This window comes from Globicephala melas, chromosome 2 (genome assembly GCF_963455315.2).
Source record: "Globicephala melas chromosome 2, mGloMel1.2, whole genome shotgun sequence".
In the NCBI taxonomy this organism is placed as follows: domain Eukaryota; kingdom Metazoa; phylum Chordata; class Mammalia; order Artiodactyla; family Delphinidae; genus Globicephala; species Globicephala melas.
Window position 1 is genome coordinate 49,470,023 of NC_083315.2, and position 17,334 is coordinate 49,487,356.

The 17,334-nt window shown below is 39.0% G+C and overlaps 1 protein-coding gene across 4 annotated transcripts in view; it reads right to left on the reverse strand.

Moving 5' to 3' along the window:
- TTC23 (tetratricopeptide repeat domain 23) overlaps positions 1-17,334 on the reverse strand; it is a 112,213-nt gene that overhangs the window by 50,259 nt on the left and 44,620 nt on the right. For all 4 annotated transcript variants that reach the window (XM_060293896.1, XM_030873145.3, XM_030873142.3 and 1 more), the window contains 2 exons: positions 15,860-16,010; positions 15,545-15,670 (listed from right to left, as the gene is read on the reverse strand). In XM_060293896.1, the coding sequence (XP_060149879.1) occupies positions 15,545-15,670; positions 15,860-16,010 (277 nt within the window). The remainder of the gene's footprint in view (positions 1-15,544; positions 15,671-15,859; positions 16,011-17,334) is intronic.

Below are 17,334 nucleotides of genomic sequence, written 5' to 3' on the forward strand. Positions count from 1 at the left end.
ATTTGGGGGTTTGTGAAGCCATCTTAGCCAGAAGCACAGCACTCCAAGTTAACACCACAGCATCTTTACAGGTATTAAAAAGTGATCCTTCAAATATCCGACTCTCAGAGAAAATTTTATAGAGAAGAATACAGTATGAGAGGCAGGGCAATCAGTTACAAGTACGGCAACAGGAGTAGAAAACCCAGACTGTAGTTTGAACATAGTTACTTACTAGGCCACACAACCTTGGGAAAAAACAAAATGTTTCTGAACCTTGGTTTCCTCATCTGAACACTGGTGTCCAATAGGGTTGCTGTGAGAATCAAGTAAGATGTCTGAAAGTGCTTTGCAAACTGAAGCAAGCCATACAGATTGATATTAAATCCCTATACATAATCATACCTTTTACTCCTTCCCCTCCCAGCCTGTGGTCTCTCTGGAACTGAGAGGCATAGTTTCAGGTCGTTATATTGAAATGGACTCATTTGTGGTCTCATCTTGTTCCCACTCGCATGAGATTTTGGGAAGTCTAAACAATAGGTAGAATCAGTCAAACTCATGTGCAAGTGAGGTAGACATTTTCTTACACAATTGGGTTTTTTAAAAAATTGAGAATAATTTACTATCAGAAAAATACATATTCATCACTAAAAGTAAGAAAAGATATGGAAAATTAAAATATATAATTACAACATCCAAAGATGACTGCTATACACCTTGATATATATATACTTCCAGGTGATTTTCTATGCATTTTTAAAAAAGGATCATAATGTTTTAGAACCTGCTTCTTCCACTTAACCATACATTAAAATGTGGCAATAAATGCTATAGTATCACTTTTAGTGGCTGAATGGTGCCATATAAAGTTTGATTGACCACTCATCTTCTAAATATTTAGGACAGGGACTTCCCTGGTGGTCCAGTGGTAAAGAATCCACCTTCTGATGCAGGGGATGCAGGTTAAATCCCTGGTAGGGAAACTAAGATCCCACATGCCGCGGGGCAACAAAGCCTGCGCGCCACAATTACTGAGCTCACGTGCCTCAACTAGACAGCCCGTGTGCCACAAACTACAGAGCCTACATGCTCTGGAGCCCATGTGCCACAACTAGAGAAGAGAAAACCTGCATGCCACAACTAGAGAGAAGCCCACGCGCCTCAACAAAGAGTCCATGTGCTGCAATGAGCACTGCAACGAAAAATCCCACATGCCTCAATGAAAAGCCTGTGTGCCACAACAAAGACCCAATGCAGCCAAATAAATAAATGAATAAATACATATTTAAAAAATATTCAGGACATATAAAAATGGTTTGTGAAAAAAAATGGTTTGTGGAATATTTTTACAAATGATATTTCTGATGAGAGACTTGCATTCAGAATATAAAAAGAACTCCTACAACAATAATAAAAAAGATAAATAGCCCAATTAAAAAATGAGCAAAGCACCTAAATAGTCATTTCTTTGAAGAAGATGCAATAAGCACATAAAGAGATGTTCATTATCACTGGTCATCAAGAAAATGCAAATCAAAACTACAATGAGATACCACTTCATACCCATTAGGACAGTGGCTATAATAATAATGATTTTAAAAAAGATAATAAAAGTGTTGACTAAGATGTGGAGAAATTGGAATCCTCACACACTGCTCGTGGGTATGTAAAATTATACAGTTACTTAGGAAAACAGTGTCAGTTGCACAAAAGTTTAAACACAGAATTACTAGATGACCTGGCAATTCCACTACTAGGTATATACCCAAAAGAAACAAAAACATATGTCGACATAAAAACTTGTACACAAATGTCCATAACTGCACTATTCATAAGAGCCAAAAAGTAAAAACAACCTAAATGTGCACCAACTGAAGAATGAATGAATAAAATGTGGTATATCCACTCAGTAAAATGTTATTCAGTCACAGAAAGGAAGTATTGCTACATGTTACAACATGGATGAACCTTGAAAAAATTATGCTAAGTGAAAGAGGTCAGTCACAAAAGACCACACACTCTATGGTTCCATTTATGTGAAATGTCCCTAACAGGCAAATCCATACAGACAGAAAGTAGACTAGTAGTTGCCAGGGGTTGGGAATTTGAGAATGGGGGCAGACTGCTAATGGAAAGAAAATGTAAAATTGTTTGTGGTGATGTTACATACTAAAACCCATCAAATTGTATACTTTAATTGGGTGAATTGTATGGCATGTGAATTATATCTAAATAAATCTGTTATTTTTGAAAAGTTTGTGAACATTTGGAAGCAAACGAAATATAGATGAGACTCAGCCATAAACTTAGTCATTTTTGTTTAAAGAAATAACTGTATTAATAATTATTAAACAAAAATCAAATTATTTTAACTTTAACATCATCTGCGAGCCAGACACTATTCCTAACTTGCTCATTTAAAGCAGGTCAGAAAGAGATGTCGGCTTTGGCTCTAAATTGGTTGCGTCACTGGATGATCCTACCCATGTTTTAGTTGGGGGGGGTTAGGAGAACAGAGAATGCTGCGGGTCTTGCTGCACCTGACACTCAACAGAGTGGGCATTCCCAAGGGGATGCCATAAATCAGGCTTGGACACTGAGCTACTGGTCTCTCTCTAACCTTCCAAAGCTGTTGGCATGCCTCCTGAGGAGCTTTAAGTCCTGGAGGTTTCCAGGGGAATGCCTAGGTCTATGAAAAGTATAATCTTAACGAGAAACAGTAAATTCATAGAGAGAAAAGCCATACAAAAATATTTTTAATGGAATATTCTGGTAAATCAATTATACTGTAAGTTTAAATATGTTAATATATTCCATATCATGATCCCAGATGCAGAAGAATCTAGAAATAGGTGATAAATCCAGTCTTTTCCCTTCGGCTGATCAATTCAAGCCACTAAGCTGTGGTTAAGGAAATTAGCCTGAGGATCTGTGAGCTATAAAAGAAAAATAAATTCAATATAGCTCCCAACTCCCAGAGTAGCAGAATTCACGATGTGACAACATGGGGTTGGAACAGAAAGGCCAATCCTCCAGCTCAGAGCTGAGTGAAGCACACCAGGCCATCTGGGGTTGGTTTTGGAGTTCTGATCCAACACTAAGGGCCTCAAATTCTTGTCTTCAGGGTCCGACTCTGCACCCACAGACTCCTGCACCTTCCTCTGCCTAAATCCTGATGGAAACCTGCCCAAGGGGGCAAGTGGGAGTTTCAATCCAGCCCAGGCTCTGCTGACTGAGCCGTGTGCTTGGATACAAGCCTGTGTCCACCTGGAGAAAAGGAGACTTTTTTTTTTAATTCTCACGAAGGCTCCGTTCACTCACCCAGTTGTGTAAAAACATGGCGCATAGGTGGCAGTGGCTCTGCTGGGACTCTAGTTTCCCTCGACTTGGTGAGTTCAGATGACTCATGGGAGTCATCTAAACCTTCCCATTTGGCTCCCCTGATGCCAGTTCTCTTTCAGCCCCCCAGTTGTGTCATGCCTACCTTCTCTCTGGGTCTTTGCTGGTCCTTCTATCTGGAATGTTCTTTATTCCATCTCTACCTGGAAAACTGCCATTCATCTTTCTATCATTCCTTTTCCAGTTTTAGCTTAGCTGTCTCCTCCTTTACGTAGCTTTCCCTGCCAGGGCCAGGACTAGAGTGAGACCGTTGAGACACCTAGGACACACCATTTAAGGAGGTGATCACTCTCAGCGTTGGGCAGGTGCAGGGTTGGCATCCAAGTGTGAGCGCCTCTTAAATGGTGTGGTCTGGGCACCTGGCTCTCTCATCCTAGTGCTGGCTCTGTTCCCTGACATCCCAGGCTGGGTTGGGCGACTCTGTGAACACCTGACTGTGCTCCCACAGAACTGTGAACCTCCCCATTCAGGATACATCTCTCACATTGAATTATAAGTGCCTGGGGACTTGGCACCAATCCCTTTAGTGCATGACTCTGAGAAAGCAGAGTCCAAGGCTGCCGCATTCATCTTGACATTGCCAGCACCCTGCAGTGTCTGACACACAGTGGGTGCCTGCTGTCTATGGAAGGAGGAAGGGTGAGGTGAGGAGGGAAGACAGAAGAAACAACCTGCAGATCCACTGACTTAGAGACTTTGAGGCTATAGTTCATACCTTGATTTTCACAGATTTTGGAAAAAATTTTAGGGAAAAAATCTTCAAGAAAGGAACGTATTTTCACATTGATTTAGTTGCAAAAATATTAGACTGTTGCTCTAATTAAGGGCTGGAGAAATTATTGAAATTTTATAAAAGGCGGAATAAAAGAAACTTTGTAAGAACCTATTAGGGTTTGAATTGTGTCCCCCCATCCCAAATTCATATGAAGTCCTCACCCTCAGTACCTCAAAATGTGACTTTATTTGGAAATAGCATCGTTGAAGACATAATTAGTTATATTAAGAAAATGTCATACTGGACAGTATGACTGGTATCCTTATAAAAAGGAGATATTTGGACACAGAGGCACAGGGACAATGCCACGTGAACACAAAGGCAGAGATTGGTGTGATGCATCTGTAAGACAAGGAACACCAAAGGTTGCCAGTACACATCTGGAAGTTAGCAGAGAGGCATGGAACACCTCACAGTCCCCAGAAGGAACCATCGCCACCCACATGTTCATCTCAGAATAACTTTCTGTTGTTTAAATCACTCTTACTGGCAGACTCCAGGCTCAGAGATTTTCCTTTCATCAGCACCCTAATAGATGAACACTGGGTGTACTCACCCAGGGCAGCTAGTTAGATATGGAAGTACCAATTTTTCTTTTATAAATCACATTGTAGTCAAGTCCAAGTGGTAACTTTCCATTACTTCACTGCCTGGAAATTTAATTTGAGTATCTGCTGAGAAGGAGACCTGGAAGGAGGCAATTTCAGCAGGAACAAACACATGGCTTTCATTGACCATAGTTTTGCCCTTGCTACAAGCATGTCTACATGAGGGCACAGACCTCATGAATCCAATGACATCCAACAAGCTGTTAGCAGGATGCCCAGCCCTGAAGGGATGCAGTCACACATGAAGGTGACCTGTTGCCATTTCTGAACTCTCTAAGTTTAAAAGATTTTTGTCAACCTATCATTGGTCTCACATTTCAAACCCTATAGAATTCTTCAGACTGTGAGTCCTTCTTTCACCTGTAGGTAAAACTATTTACCTCCTCACTTAAGTTATCCAAAGGGAAAAAATTAGATCCCTCACACTATGTACACAAAAGTTCCAAGTGACTTTTAGAGGCCTAAATTTAAAAAGCAAAACTTTGATACGTTTGAGGGAAAATATAAGGAAAATTAACTCCATGACTTTGGGGTAGGGAAGGACTTCTTAAATAAGATAAAAAAGTACAAATCAGAATGAAAGAAGTAGGTAAATTTGGTCACATTAAAAATAAAAACTCCTGTGCATCAAAATTCATCATAAAGAAAGTGAGAAGGCAAATTACACATTGGGAGTACATACAATATATGTAACCAGCAAATAACTTGTCATCAGAAATATGAAGAATGTCTACAAGTTAATAAGAAAAATGCAAATAGCCCAGTTAAAAAAATGAGTAAAAGAAAGGAACAGACATTTCACAGAACAGAAATTCCAAATGTCCAGCAGATGTATGAAAAGATGTCAAACCTCATTAGCAGGGAAATGCAATTAAAGAAACTATATGATTGGCAAACATAAAAAGTCTGACAATATCAAGTATTGACGAGGACATGGAGTAATGGGAATTACTGCTGGTGAGAGTATAAACTGGTGGAAAGCAAACCCAGTAAAGTTGATGATGTGGATACTTGTCAATTAAGCAATTCCACTCCTGGGCATATACCTCAGAGATAATCTTGCACATATGCCCATAAAGACATGTACAAAAATGATCATGGAAATAGTGTTTATAATAGTGAAAAACTGGAAGCAATTTATGTGTTCACCCTCAGAATGTATAATTAAATTAGAGGAAAGTTACATGGATTAAACATAATATGGAGGTTTAAAATGAAGAGACTAGCACTATGTGTATCAACTGACGTGGATACATCTCAAAAATAGAAAAGTAATGGGGGGATAAAAGCAAGGTACAGAAGGAAACATACATATGAAGTAAAAAAATGAAAAATAATACTGTATATTTTTTATGGCTATACATGTATAGATTCAGAGGAATGAAAAACACTAAATTCAACATCACAATTGCCTGTAACATGGGGAGAAGAAAAGAGATTGAGAAGAACGCATAAACAGCCTTCCACTTATCTGAAATATTCTATTTTGAAGCTTGGAAGTGTGTACTTGAGTATTCGCGTAACAATATCTTTAGCTTTATATGCCTGAGATATTTGGTTAAAAAGATGAACAAATACAACACTCAGTTGTTTAGCGTGTGCAGAGAATGTGGCACTTTCTACTCTCACCCTTTGAAGTTGTCGTTGCATGCTATTCCAGGGTCCTGGCACTAACCAGCCAGAAATGAAGGCTATCAAGCTAATGTAATCTACAATGAGCATTCTGGAGCTCATTGAGGGTACACTGCTCACATAAAAGAAAAGACAAAATAGAAAATAAAATTACTTTAGCTTCACAATATGTTTAATAAAAAAGGAACTGGGGGAGTACTACATCACGAAATAACTAAATTATAGTCTTACCTCCATTTCCAACTCATTTAAAGCCATCAGTCAATTTCAGGCAATCTTGTCTGTCTCTATTTGCTCATAAGTAATGTGTGGGAGGGCAACATTCTCTCCTTTCCTTTCCTATCTACCTGCCAGGGATGCTTTGAGGATTTATTATCTAGTGGGCCCATAATGTGTTTGGGTGGCTTTGGGAAACACACTGGACAGATGAAAAGATAGAGAATTCTGAACAACAAAATGTGGCAGTATGTTGATTTGGCAGGTCCACAACTTAAACCACAGCGTATTTCATTGAATGAAAATACATCTGCAGTAATTCTACAGAGCACATGACAAGACACTATCTCATCTCAGATGAGTTTCAGAAGATCCCACAGGGATGGAGACTTGTTTTAACCTGCAACAAACAAGTGCAATCTCCTCTGGTATTACTAAGGCAATAGAGGGTTTCCTTTTAAAAGCTCAGGAATTTGGCAAGAATATTGAGCACCAGTGAACAGCAGAAGCCTTGTGGGACCATTGCTGATTATGGAAATCTGATGAAAAATCAATCTTGGAAGAGGAAAATTAGGATTTTCTAGAGTCAAAAGGAGAAAAGGTTTACATCTGGGTCTCTCTTTACCATCTGGCACATATAGGTAAAAGCTGTGCTCTGTAGAGGGCATTGTCAGGTTTCCATTCTGTGCTAGTGAATGGGATCTGTGCTGTGGTGAGGAGTGTGGACACCAGGGTTGGATGCAGACCTGGCTCTGCTCTGCTACTTCCCAGCTTTATGACCCTGGGAAATGACCTCACTTCTCTCAGCTTCGGTTTTCTTCATTTGAAAATGGGAATATGAAGGGTACATACATCACAGGGAGGACTGCAGATTAAATGGTGAGATGAGGTCTGCAAAGCACTTAGCAAGAGCCAGACCAGAAGGTGATCAAGAATTGCTAGCTAGTGTGGTTGTTTAAAATCATTATTATTAAGTGCAGTTGTTTAAGGGAAATGTATATTATACAGATAGAGTATTAGAAAAGGGGAAGACCAAAATGCAGTGCTCTAAAATAGTAAAGCTATTTGAAGAAAATGAAAACACTAATTTGAAAAGATACATGCACCCCAATGTTCATAGCAGCATTATTTACAATAGCCAAGATATAGAAGCAACCTAAGTGCCCATCAACAGATGAATGGATAAAGAAGATGTGATACATATATATTGGGTTGGCCAAAAGTTTGTTTGGATTTTTCTATAACATCTTACAAAAAAACATGAATGAACTTTTTGGCCAACCCAATATATACGTGTGCGCACACACACAATGGAATAGTACTCAGCCATAAAAAGAATGAAATTCTGCCATTTGCAATAACATGAATGGACCTAGAGATTATTATGCTTAGTGAAATAAGTCAGACAGAGCAAGACAAAAGACAAATACTCTCTATGCTATCACTTATAAGTGGAATCTAAAAAGTAAAAGAATCGAATGAATATAACAAAACAGAAACAGACTCACAGATATAAAGAACAAACTAGTGGTTACCAGTGTGGAGAGGGATGGGGGGAGGGACAAGATAGGAGTAGGGGATTAAGAGGTACAAACTACTAAGTGTAAAGTAGATAAGCAACAAGGATATATTGTACAGCACAGGGAAATTTAGCCATTATTTTGTGATAACTTAAAATGAAGTACAATCTATAAAAATATTGAATCACTATGAAATTAGTTTCAGTCCACCTGAAACTAATATAATATCGTAAATCAGCTATACTTCAACAAAAATAAAAATAGTAAAGCTTTAGAGGATTCAAATAATAGAAAGTAGATAAAGTATATGAAAGTAATCTGTGCCATGTGTTTTTCTGCTTCCCCACATTTAAAAAAATGATTAAAAAAAACAGATTTTGTATAAAGTAAGAGAGTCTCTTCAATCGCAGGAATACAGGATGATGAAGAGTGCCAGGAAAAATCAAATTATTTCCTTCTTTGTTAAATAAGCATAAAACATTCTAAGCACATAGCATTGAATGGGAGGAACTGACAGGAGACATATCTCCTCTGGAGAGCAGTGGGGTGTTTCCTGGAAGTAGGAAAGGGAGAAGGAGGGTTTTGAGCACATGAGCATTTGTCAGAGCCTTTATGCCCAAAAGATAAGTGCAGAGAAAGTGATTCTTTAAAGAAACACTGGGACTTCCCTGGTGGGGCAGTGGTTAAGAATCCACTTGCCAATGCAGGGGACATGGGTTTGAGCCCTGGTCCAGGAAGATCCCACATGCCGCGGTGGAGCAACTAAGCCCATGTGCCACAACTACTGAAGCCCATGTGCTTAGAGCCCATGCTCCACAACAAGAGAAGCCACCACAGTGAGAGGCCCACGCACCACAACAAAGAGTAGCCCCTGCTCGCTGCAACTAGAGAAAGCCCAAAAGCAGCAACAAAAACCCAACACAGCCAAAAAAAAGAAACACATCTCTAGGTGATGGCATGAACTAAAAAAATAAAAGCTGAGTAGAGCAAGCAAAAGCTAGATTTGGAGGTTATTGACTGGACCAATTAAGGGAGGACAATGGTAAAAGCAAAGGCTATTTACCAAAGTATCAAAAATTCACAATAAAAGCCTTGGGAATGTATTCTGGGAAACATGTGGAACTAAGTAGAATTCCACCATCCTAATGAGGTGATGGCAGGTAGATATAGACACTGCCCCCCTTGCCACTATTTTCTCCATTATCTTCTACCCCCTCCCAGGAAGTACTGGCTAAGAGAGAAACCTCTCCCATGTTCTTTCCTCTCTGGAAAACTTGTGTTAGAATCATTTTCCAAATCTTGTGACTATAATGAATCTAGAGAAAGCAAGACAACGAAACAAACTCGAGCTTAAAACATATACATGTGTATATGTATATACACATATCTACATACAGATATATACATATCTGATTTTTAGCTTAGGTGGTTCGTAAGAGCGAAGACAAAAAAACAAAATGAAACAAAACAGCTTTCTCAAGTCATAGGAAAAAAAAGTACAGGAAAGAATAGCAAGACAGGGGCAGTCTTGAAGTACAGTATCTTATTCTGTGATGTCGGTACTACATGCTTTAAAATCAAATCATTTCTAGGATGAAATGGCAGAAAGGAAAATGCTCAATTAGACAGTAGCAATAATAATAGCTACTTTTTTAGGCCTACCACATACCCAGATGCTTTAATGTAGGGTTCATTTCATCACCACAGCAACCCTCTGGGGGCTGATCATTCCCACCTCAACAGGAGACGAGAAGGAAGGACTTGCCCAGGGTCCTTCAGTTGGGAAGGTTGAATGGATGCTGACACGAACCAAGAGCGACCTGATTCTAAGGCCATATTGTCAAATATATCATGTCACATACCTTAGAGATACCTGGAAGGTGTCCTGTTGATGCTCTGAGGAGCGTTTACTTATCACAGGCACACTTGAGAGCTAGTTCAGCATAGCAAGCAAGGCCAGGCAAAGTGCTCTCTGGGTAAGCTGTGGAGGACTCCAAAGATGACAAATCAAGCAGTCACAGAGAAAGCTGAGGACAGGTCACATGTTCCAGAGCAGCAGTCTCAATAGGCCATAACCATCATTCCACATAGAAAGATTATTTTAAAAGGGGTGTGTGTTGTGTGTGTGTGTGTGTGTGTGTGTGTGTGTGTGTGTGTGTGTGTGTATGCACAATGGTGTACTCCTGCCTTTATAAAGACACTATCTGTCTCTGGGGAATCTATCTACCAGTAACCAGGATAGAAAATAATCCTTAACACTGGAAAAAATTTGCTTGCTTTCACTAGTTACTACCTTGGCCCCATTTGAAAAAACAACTGCACACATGGGAACACAAGATTTGTATTCACTCTCCAAAGTTAATAAATAATTACTGAATGAAGTAGTGCTGGAACAGAGAAAGGCAGGTAGAAGCAATGAAGGTTCAGGCCACAGTTAGGGATGGAAGGCACGGAGCGTGAGTCACCCTGCAGCCCTTATCTGTCAGCCCAAGGAGAAGAGAACTGTCCTAGCCTGATGGGCACCATAAAAGGCGAGGCAGGAGGAGGAAGAGGATGCACTGAAAGATACCCTTTTAAGAGAAACACAAATCCCGTGACAGCTGCCTAAGAAATTATCCTGGTCTTCCACTTCCAAGACCGGGCAAAAGAAAAAGCCCTTGTGGTTGTGAGCATATTTGTAGAAATGTACAAAACCAAAGCCTTGTTACTTTCTAAAGCAGATCAGTTTGGACAAAATATTCACACTTCACTGAGGAAACAAAGTGATTGCATGAAAACCATGCAGTTTAAACATGCATGTTCCAATGAATATCTTACAGTGAAGAATCAGGACGAAAAGAAGCAGTGAAGTTTAAAACAGCTCCCTTAAACACAAAACTGTAGGACAGCTTGGAACATTAACTTAAATTCTTGTTGGGTATTCAGCACATATGCGTACAATGCCCGCCATCTGCTGACAAGGTTTGGTACTGATAATTTGGAAAGCACTCAGGAGGGGTGGATTTTGGCAGAGGATAATTTACTCAATTTTGCAGCAAGTGCTCAACATTAAGTACTTATAACATCAGGTCACAACATATGCAACAAATATCATATCTTGGACCTCATATCTTTATATTTTCTGTTTTACAATATAAGAAGAATACCTACTTCTGGGCAGGAAGAAATTCTGGACTGGTAGGCCCTCCCAGTCACTATTCCCTTCCTCCTCTGTTACATAAACGGAATCATACAGTATGAATTCTTTTTAGTCTGGCTTCTTTCACAAACATTATGTTTGTGGGAGTCATCCGTCATGTTAAGCATAGGAGTTGTTTCATCATTTTCTTTGTATGAACAGATCACAATTTATCTACTCTACTGCTGATGAACATTTGGATTGTTTCCAGTCCTTGGCTATTACAAATAACATGTAGCTTTGGACGTTCTTGGCTGTGTCTTTTGGTGAACATATGTATGCATTTCTTTTGGGTGTATATTTGGGAGTGATACTGCTGTGTCATAGGGTATTCAAACATTTAAACTTAGTAATAATGCCAGTTTTCTAAAGTAGTTATACCAAATATATTCTAAACAACCACATATGAGAGCACTATATACTTGCCAACTTGATGTTATTAGGCTTTTAAAAATTTTAGCAATATTAGTGGAAATGTAGTAGTATCCTATGACTTTAATTTTCATTTCCCTGGTGACTGATGAGAAGAATGTCATTTAATATCTTTTTAGTTATGTGGGTATCCTTTCTTGTGAAAAGTCTCTTGCCAGGGAGTTCCCTGGCAGTCCAGTGGTTAGGACTTGACACTTTCACTGCCATGATTCAATCCCTAGCTGGGGAACTAAGATCCTGCAAGCCACAGGGCCCGGCCAAAAAAAAAAAAAAAAGTCTCTTGTCCACTTTTCTATTCAGTTGTTTGTCTTTGTTTCATTGATATATAGGAGTTCTTTACAGATTCTAGACATGAGCCCTTTGTCAATTATATGTATTACAAATATCTTCTTCCTCTTTCTTCTTGTCTGTGGTATGAAACATATGGTGATTTAAGTATAATACAATATAGCATCAAGCAGAAGGGAAGAGAGAATTAACATACTCAAAGTCCCTTACATTGTCCAGAAAGTGGTTAATTGGCTAATTGCATTAGAGTGTAATAGGTCAGGGATACAAGCGACATATTCTATGGTAATCACTAGAAGAAAAATAAAATAATGTATAACTTACCAGTTAATAGATAGGGAAAGGGATGACAAAAATATTTGACTAAACTAAAGGAAGGCAAGAAAGAAGAAAGCAAGGAACATAAAACTGGTAGGACAAAAGGAAATTTAAAAACTCAAATATATCAGTAATTAAAACAAAAAAAATGAAGATTGAAAATTAAGAGATGGAAAAAGGTATTATAGGAAAATTGTTACCAAGAGAGCTAAAATATCAATTTTAATATCAGGCAAAATAGATACAGACATAGGGGACAAAGAAGAACAATATATACTCACAAATAAAATAACAGATTAAGAAGACAGGCTGTTTAATTCTACTGCCACCCAACAGAATATATCAGAATATATAAAAAAATGACTGGCAGAATCATGGGAAGCTACAAATGGATCAATAATTATAGTTCGAAATTTAAGCACACTTACCTTAAAAGCTAATGTATCAAATTGGCAAAAGGTAAAAATATATATAAATCTGAGTAACAGAATTAATAAAGTTACCCTAATACAGATTTATTAGAACCTTAAACACAACAGGTAAAGAATACAATTTCCTTTTGTAGCATACTTGGAACATTCACAAAAATTGACTATGGACTAGGTCACAAAGGAAGCTTCAGTAAATTTCAGAGAGTTGATACTATACAAATATGTTTCTGCCCACAATGAAGTAAAATTAAAAATCAGAATATCTTGAAAGAATCCCATATATATGCAAACTAGAACACATATCATTTGAATAATATCTGGATTAAAGAGTAATTTATAAACTAAGTTATGTGAGTGATAGTGCTACATGTTAAAACATGTGGGATAGGTTAAAGCAAGACTCACATGGACATTTTGGAGAATATCTTTAATATTTGGGTGGGAAACTCTCAAAGCATAAATCATAAGGTTAAAATTAATGGATTTGACTCTAGAAAAATTAAGTTCCATGCCATGAAGAACACCATAGACAAAATTAATAAATGAGTGATAGATATAAGAAAATATTTGTAATATTGCTAATTTATAATATATAAGAAAATCTCAATTATCAATAAGAAAAGCACAGGAAACCCCAAAAGAAAAATGAGAAAGAATGCTAACAGGCTATTCACAGAAGGGGAATCCAATGGCTAAGCAGTATATGAAGAGGTACTCAAACTCACTAATAAGAGAAACATAAGTAAATTGAAAAGTAATTAAATAGTACATATATGCATCAAAGTGGCAAAGGTTAGAAAGACCAACAATGACAAACATTGTTGGGGATGTGAGAAAACAGGAACCCACGTGCCCCACAAGTGGGAATGCAGATGGGTGTAGCAATTGGCCAGTGTGTGGTGAACTTGAAGTATGAGTGTACCCTGTGACCATGCAATCCTACCCTTAGAGTATAAACTCAGAAAAGTCTCTCTGAGCCTCCTAAGTGGAGCTGCACAAGGATGTTCATGGCAGCACCATTGTGGGAGCTGGGAACTGGGGATGAGCTGAATGCCCACTGCTAGGAGGACAGACAAGCACAGGATGGCAGATGCATTCTATGGAGCACAACAAAGCAGCCAGCAGCAACAACTAAAAACAGTGCTGAGTGGACAAAAGTGAGAAACAGAGTGAGACACATACTGCAAATTTATATAAACCTAAAACATATAAATACAGAAAACAATGCTATTTATTATTCAGAGAAACATATTTAAAGACATAAATCATTGTTTAAAAAGGTTATCTATGATCTGTATGTGACAGAATGAGAGTAAGGATCAGAGATGGAAGGAAAAAATCAATTTAAAAAAGCATATCAGGGACTTTCCTGGTGGCGCAGTGGTTAAGAATCCGCCTGCCAGTGCAGGGGACATGGGTTCGAGCCCTGGTCCGGGGAGATCCCACATACCGCGGAGCAAGTAAGCCCGTGCACCACAACTACTGAGCCTGCGCTCTAGAGCCTGCAAGCCACAACTACTGAGCCCTCGTGCCACAACTACTGAGCGCTCGTGCCACAACTACTGAAGCCCACGTGCCTAGAGCCCGTGCTCTGCGACAAGAGAAGCCACCTCAATGAGAAGCCCGCGCACCACAATGAAGAGTAGTCCCCCACCCTTCCCTCAACTAGAGAAAGCCCACGCGCAACAACGAAGACCCAACTTAGCCAAAAATAAATAGATTAATTACTTTTTTAAAATGTTAAAAAAAAAAAGTGTACCAAAGGTTTGCATGGACTGATGAATTCTCTGCACTTCATATCCAAAAACACTCCCAAATAAACAAATTAACAAGAGTGGACTTATGATCACAAAAATATCTTTAAAAGCATGAGTCAAAGTTAGTCCTTCCCAGCACCCATTCATATGGAAGCATTAGGTGTGCTCCTTCAGGGCCCTTTCCTTCTTAAAATGAGTCCATTGGGTCCCTGAGTTCTCTTGGGAATCAACCTATATGTATAGTCTGATTATTAATTTACACTGAATTCTTCCAGGCTTGGTTAAAGGCTGCCGCGTAGGTCTGCTGGGGATTCTCTGCCTCTTCTAGAATAGACCTTTCTCTGCCCTCTTCCTCCCACAAACACATCCTTCCAAAGAGTGGGTACATTCTCTGTCACCCCACTGCTCTGGGGAATTGGCTTGGAGTTGGCCTTTGGAGAGGGATAAATGTGCTGACTAACCAAGGCCCCTTCTCCCTCAGGCTCCAGCCACTATATCTCTTCCACCTGGATTTATTTGGTGAGTGTGGGTTGGGGGTAGGGAGAACAAGGAACAATCTTCTCATTCTCGTGGATTCAGATATCTCTAAGATCTTTCTCCTTTGAGTCCCTAATCGTAAAATCAATGTATTGAAATATTTTAGACTAGAACAGTAGGGGAAAAAAGGAAGATGGGGGTGTGGGGAGGGGAGGGAAGGAAACAAGGGCGGGAGGATAGGGGCAAGGAGAGAAGGCAAGAAATAAAAGTCAAGAGAATGACATCAGGACTCTAGGACCCGGGGTGGGTATGAGAGCACTACACATTTAGTGAAGAGTGCCATTGACGTACATGCCTTGGTTGTGGCTGCTCTGATGTGACTGTCGTCCTCCTCTTTTAATTCTGGACAATGGCCATGGAGAAGCCACCGACACAGCACCATGCAGAAGCTCCTCCTGCCTGAAGACAGAGTCTTCTGGCAAAGAACCTCCAGGAATCACGTATACAAAAAGTCCTAAACTGAAAACTTACTGTGCAAATGACAATTTGATCTGCGTTTGAATTTCTATCCATTCTTCCTTTATAATCCTTCCACATTGCAGCAGCTCTTTTGAAAGTCTCTCTGCTTTTGTCAAATTCTCTGAAGCTTCCTTAAACCTGAGCTGTGTTTAGGAAACTTTACACTTGGTGCTACATTCTGGGGCCCTAGTTCCTGGATATCCTTGGCTCTCATACTTCCCATCACCCTTCCTGAGTCACCTGTCATCTTTTGATTTGGCCTTAAAAATTAACTATAAGCATTATGAACGGTATTTCTATTTGTAAAGATTAGAGGCAAAAGGATACTTTTGAAGGGAGAGTAAGGCTCTCCCCATGGTATGGAATAACTCAACCGAACACTTGAAAACATCTGTATTGTCATTGTAGGGATGCACAATGGAGTTGGTGAGGATTTCTTTGGCTTTTTCTGCATGTTGTTTTGCTTGCAGTGACAGTCCTGTGGACAAAGAAAAAGAAGTCTCAGTTTCTCTTTCATTTCAGCTGGACAGGAATATAGTTATCTCTGGCCAGGGAATCTGATGAGGTCTCCTTCATATATCATCAAGTGGCACATGGAGATATATCGGGACAGCATGAAATACGATCATGACTATAAGAAACAAAGAAGTGTTTCACACCTAGGACTCAAGATAAAAAAATTTTCCCACAATGGTCTTTTTAGAAATAATCAGAATGAGCAGGAATTGAACAGCTTTGAAACTTCACCAATATCAGACGTAAAATGTTATGAATAATTATAAAAAAACAAATGGAATACAAAGACTACAGCATTCTGGGAAGGAAATAAAATATTCATGAATTTTAATCCTGGCTTTGTGACAGCAATCTTAATGAAATACTAAAAATTCTGAATCTTCTGCTCACCCATCCATAATCATAACTTTAGAGAGTTATTTTAACATAATACAAATATGATGATATCTATAAAAACTGCCAAACAATTCCAGTGAGGTAAGGGGCTGATGTGCTACAATCTCTTATTTCTATGTGGTAATAGACTGAGATGAATCAAATGAAGTTTAAGAACAGTTACTACCAAGAACTAATTCCCGGTGGGTTCCAGCGTTCTTCCATTGGCGTATTCATTTGTGGTAAAGGTGACACTGAGGATCACTATTTAGGTCTCAGGTTTTTTCATTTTCCCATATCCCCATCTTCTTCCCCACAATGACACACCCTTCCACCCACATCCTAATACTCCTGGTCTTACGTTCTTCATTACATGGAATTGTATCTCAAATCTCTAAAAAGAGCTGTCAAATTATGAAATTCATTCTGTTCCTATGTCTATAAAACAGAATATATTTTCTGAGGGAGAAAATCCAGGGTATGCTATTCCTATAGGAACACTTACAGAATTTTGTCTTGTTTTTTTTAAAAGTACACAATCAACCTACCAGAAATTTATTAGTGCCAATAATGTATGGAACATTATAAAAGACATGATGAATTCTGGTCCATTTCCTCAAGAAACTTGAACTCAATCTACAAGAGGCAGCATGGGTTGAGGTTCAAGAACACTAGCTCTGAAATCAGACTGCTCAGAGTGAATTCCCTGCTCCACCACTTACCTGAAATGTTGGCCCCAGCTTCCTCGACTGTAGACAGGGATAATAACATTACCCACCTCATAGCACTGTAGTGAAGATTGAAGGAAATTATACATGGAAAATAGCATGGTGCCTGGCACTCAATAAGACCTTAATAAATAGTAGATACTGCTTTTACTTTAAATTGAGAAAGAAAGACTATAATGCAGA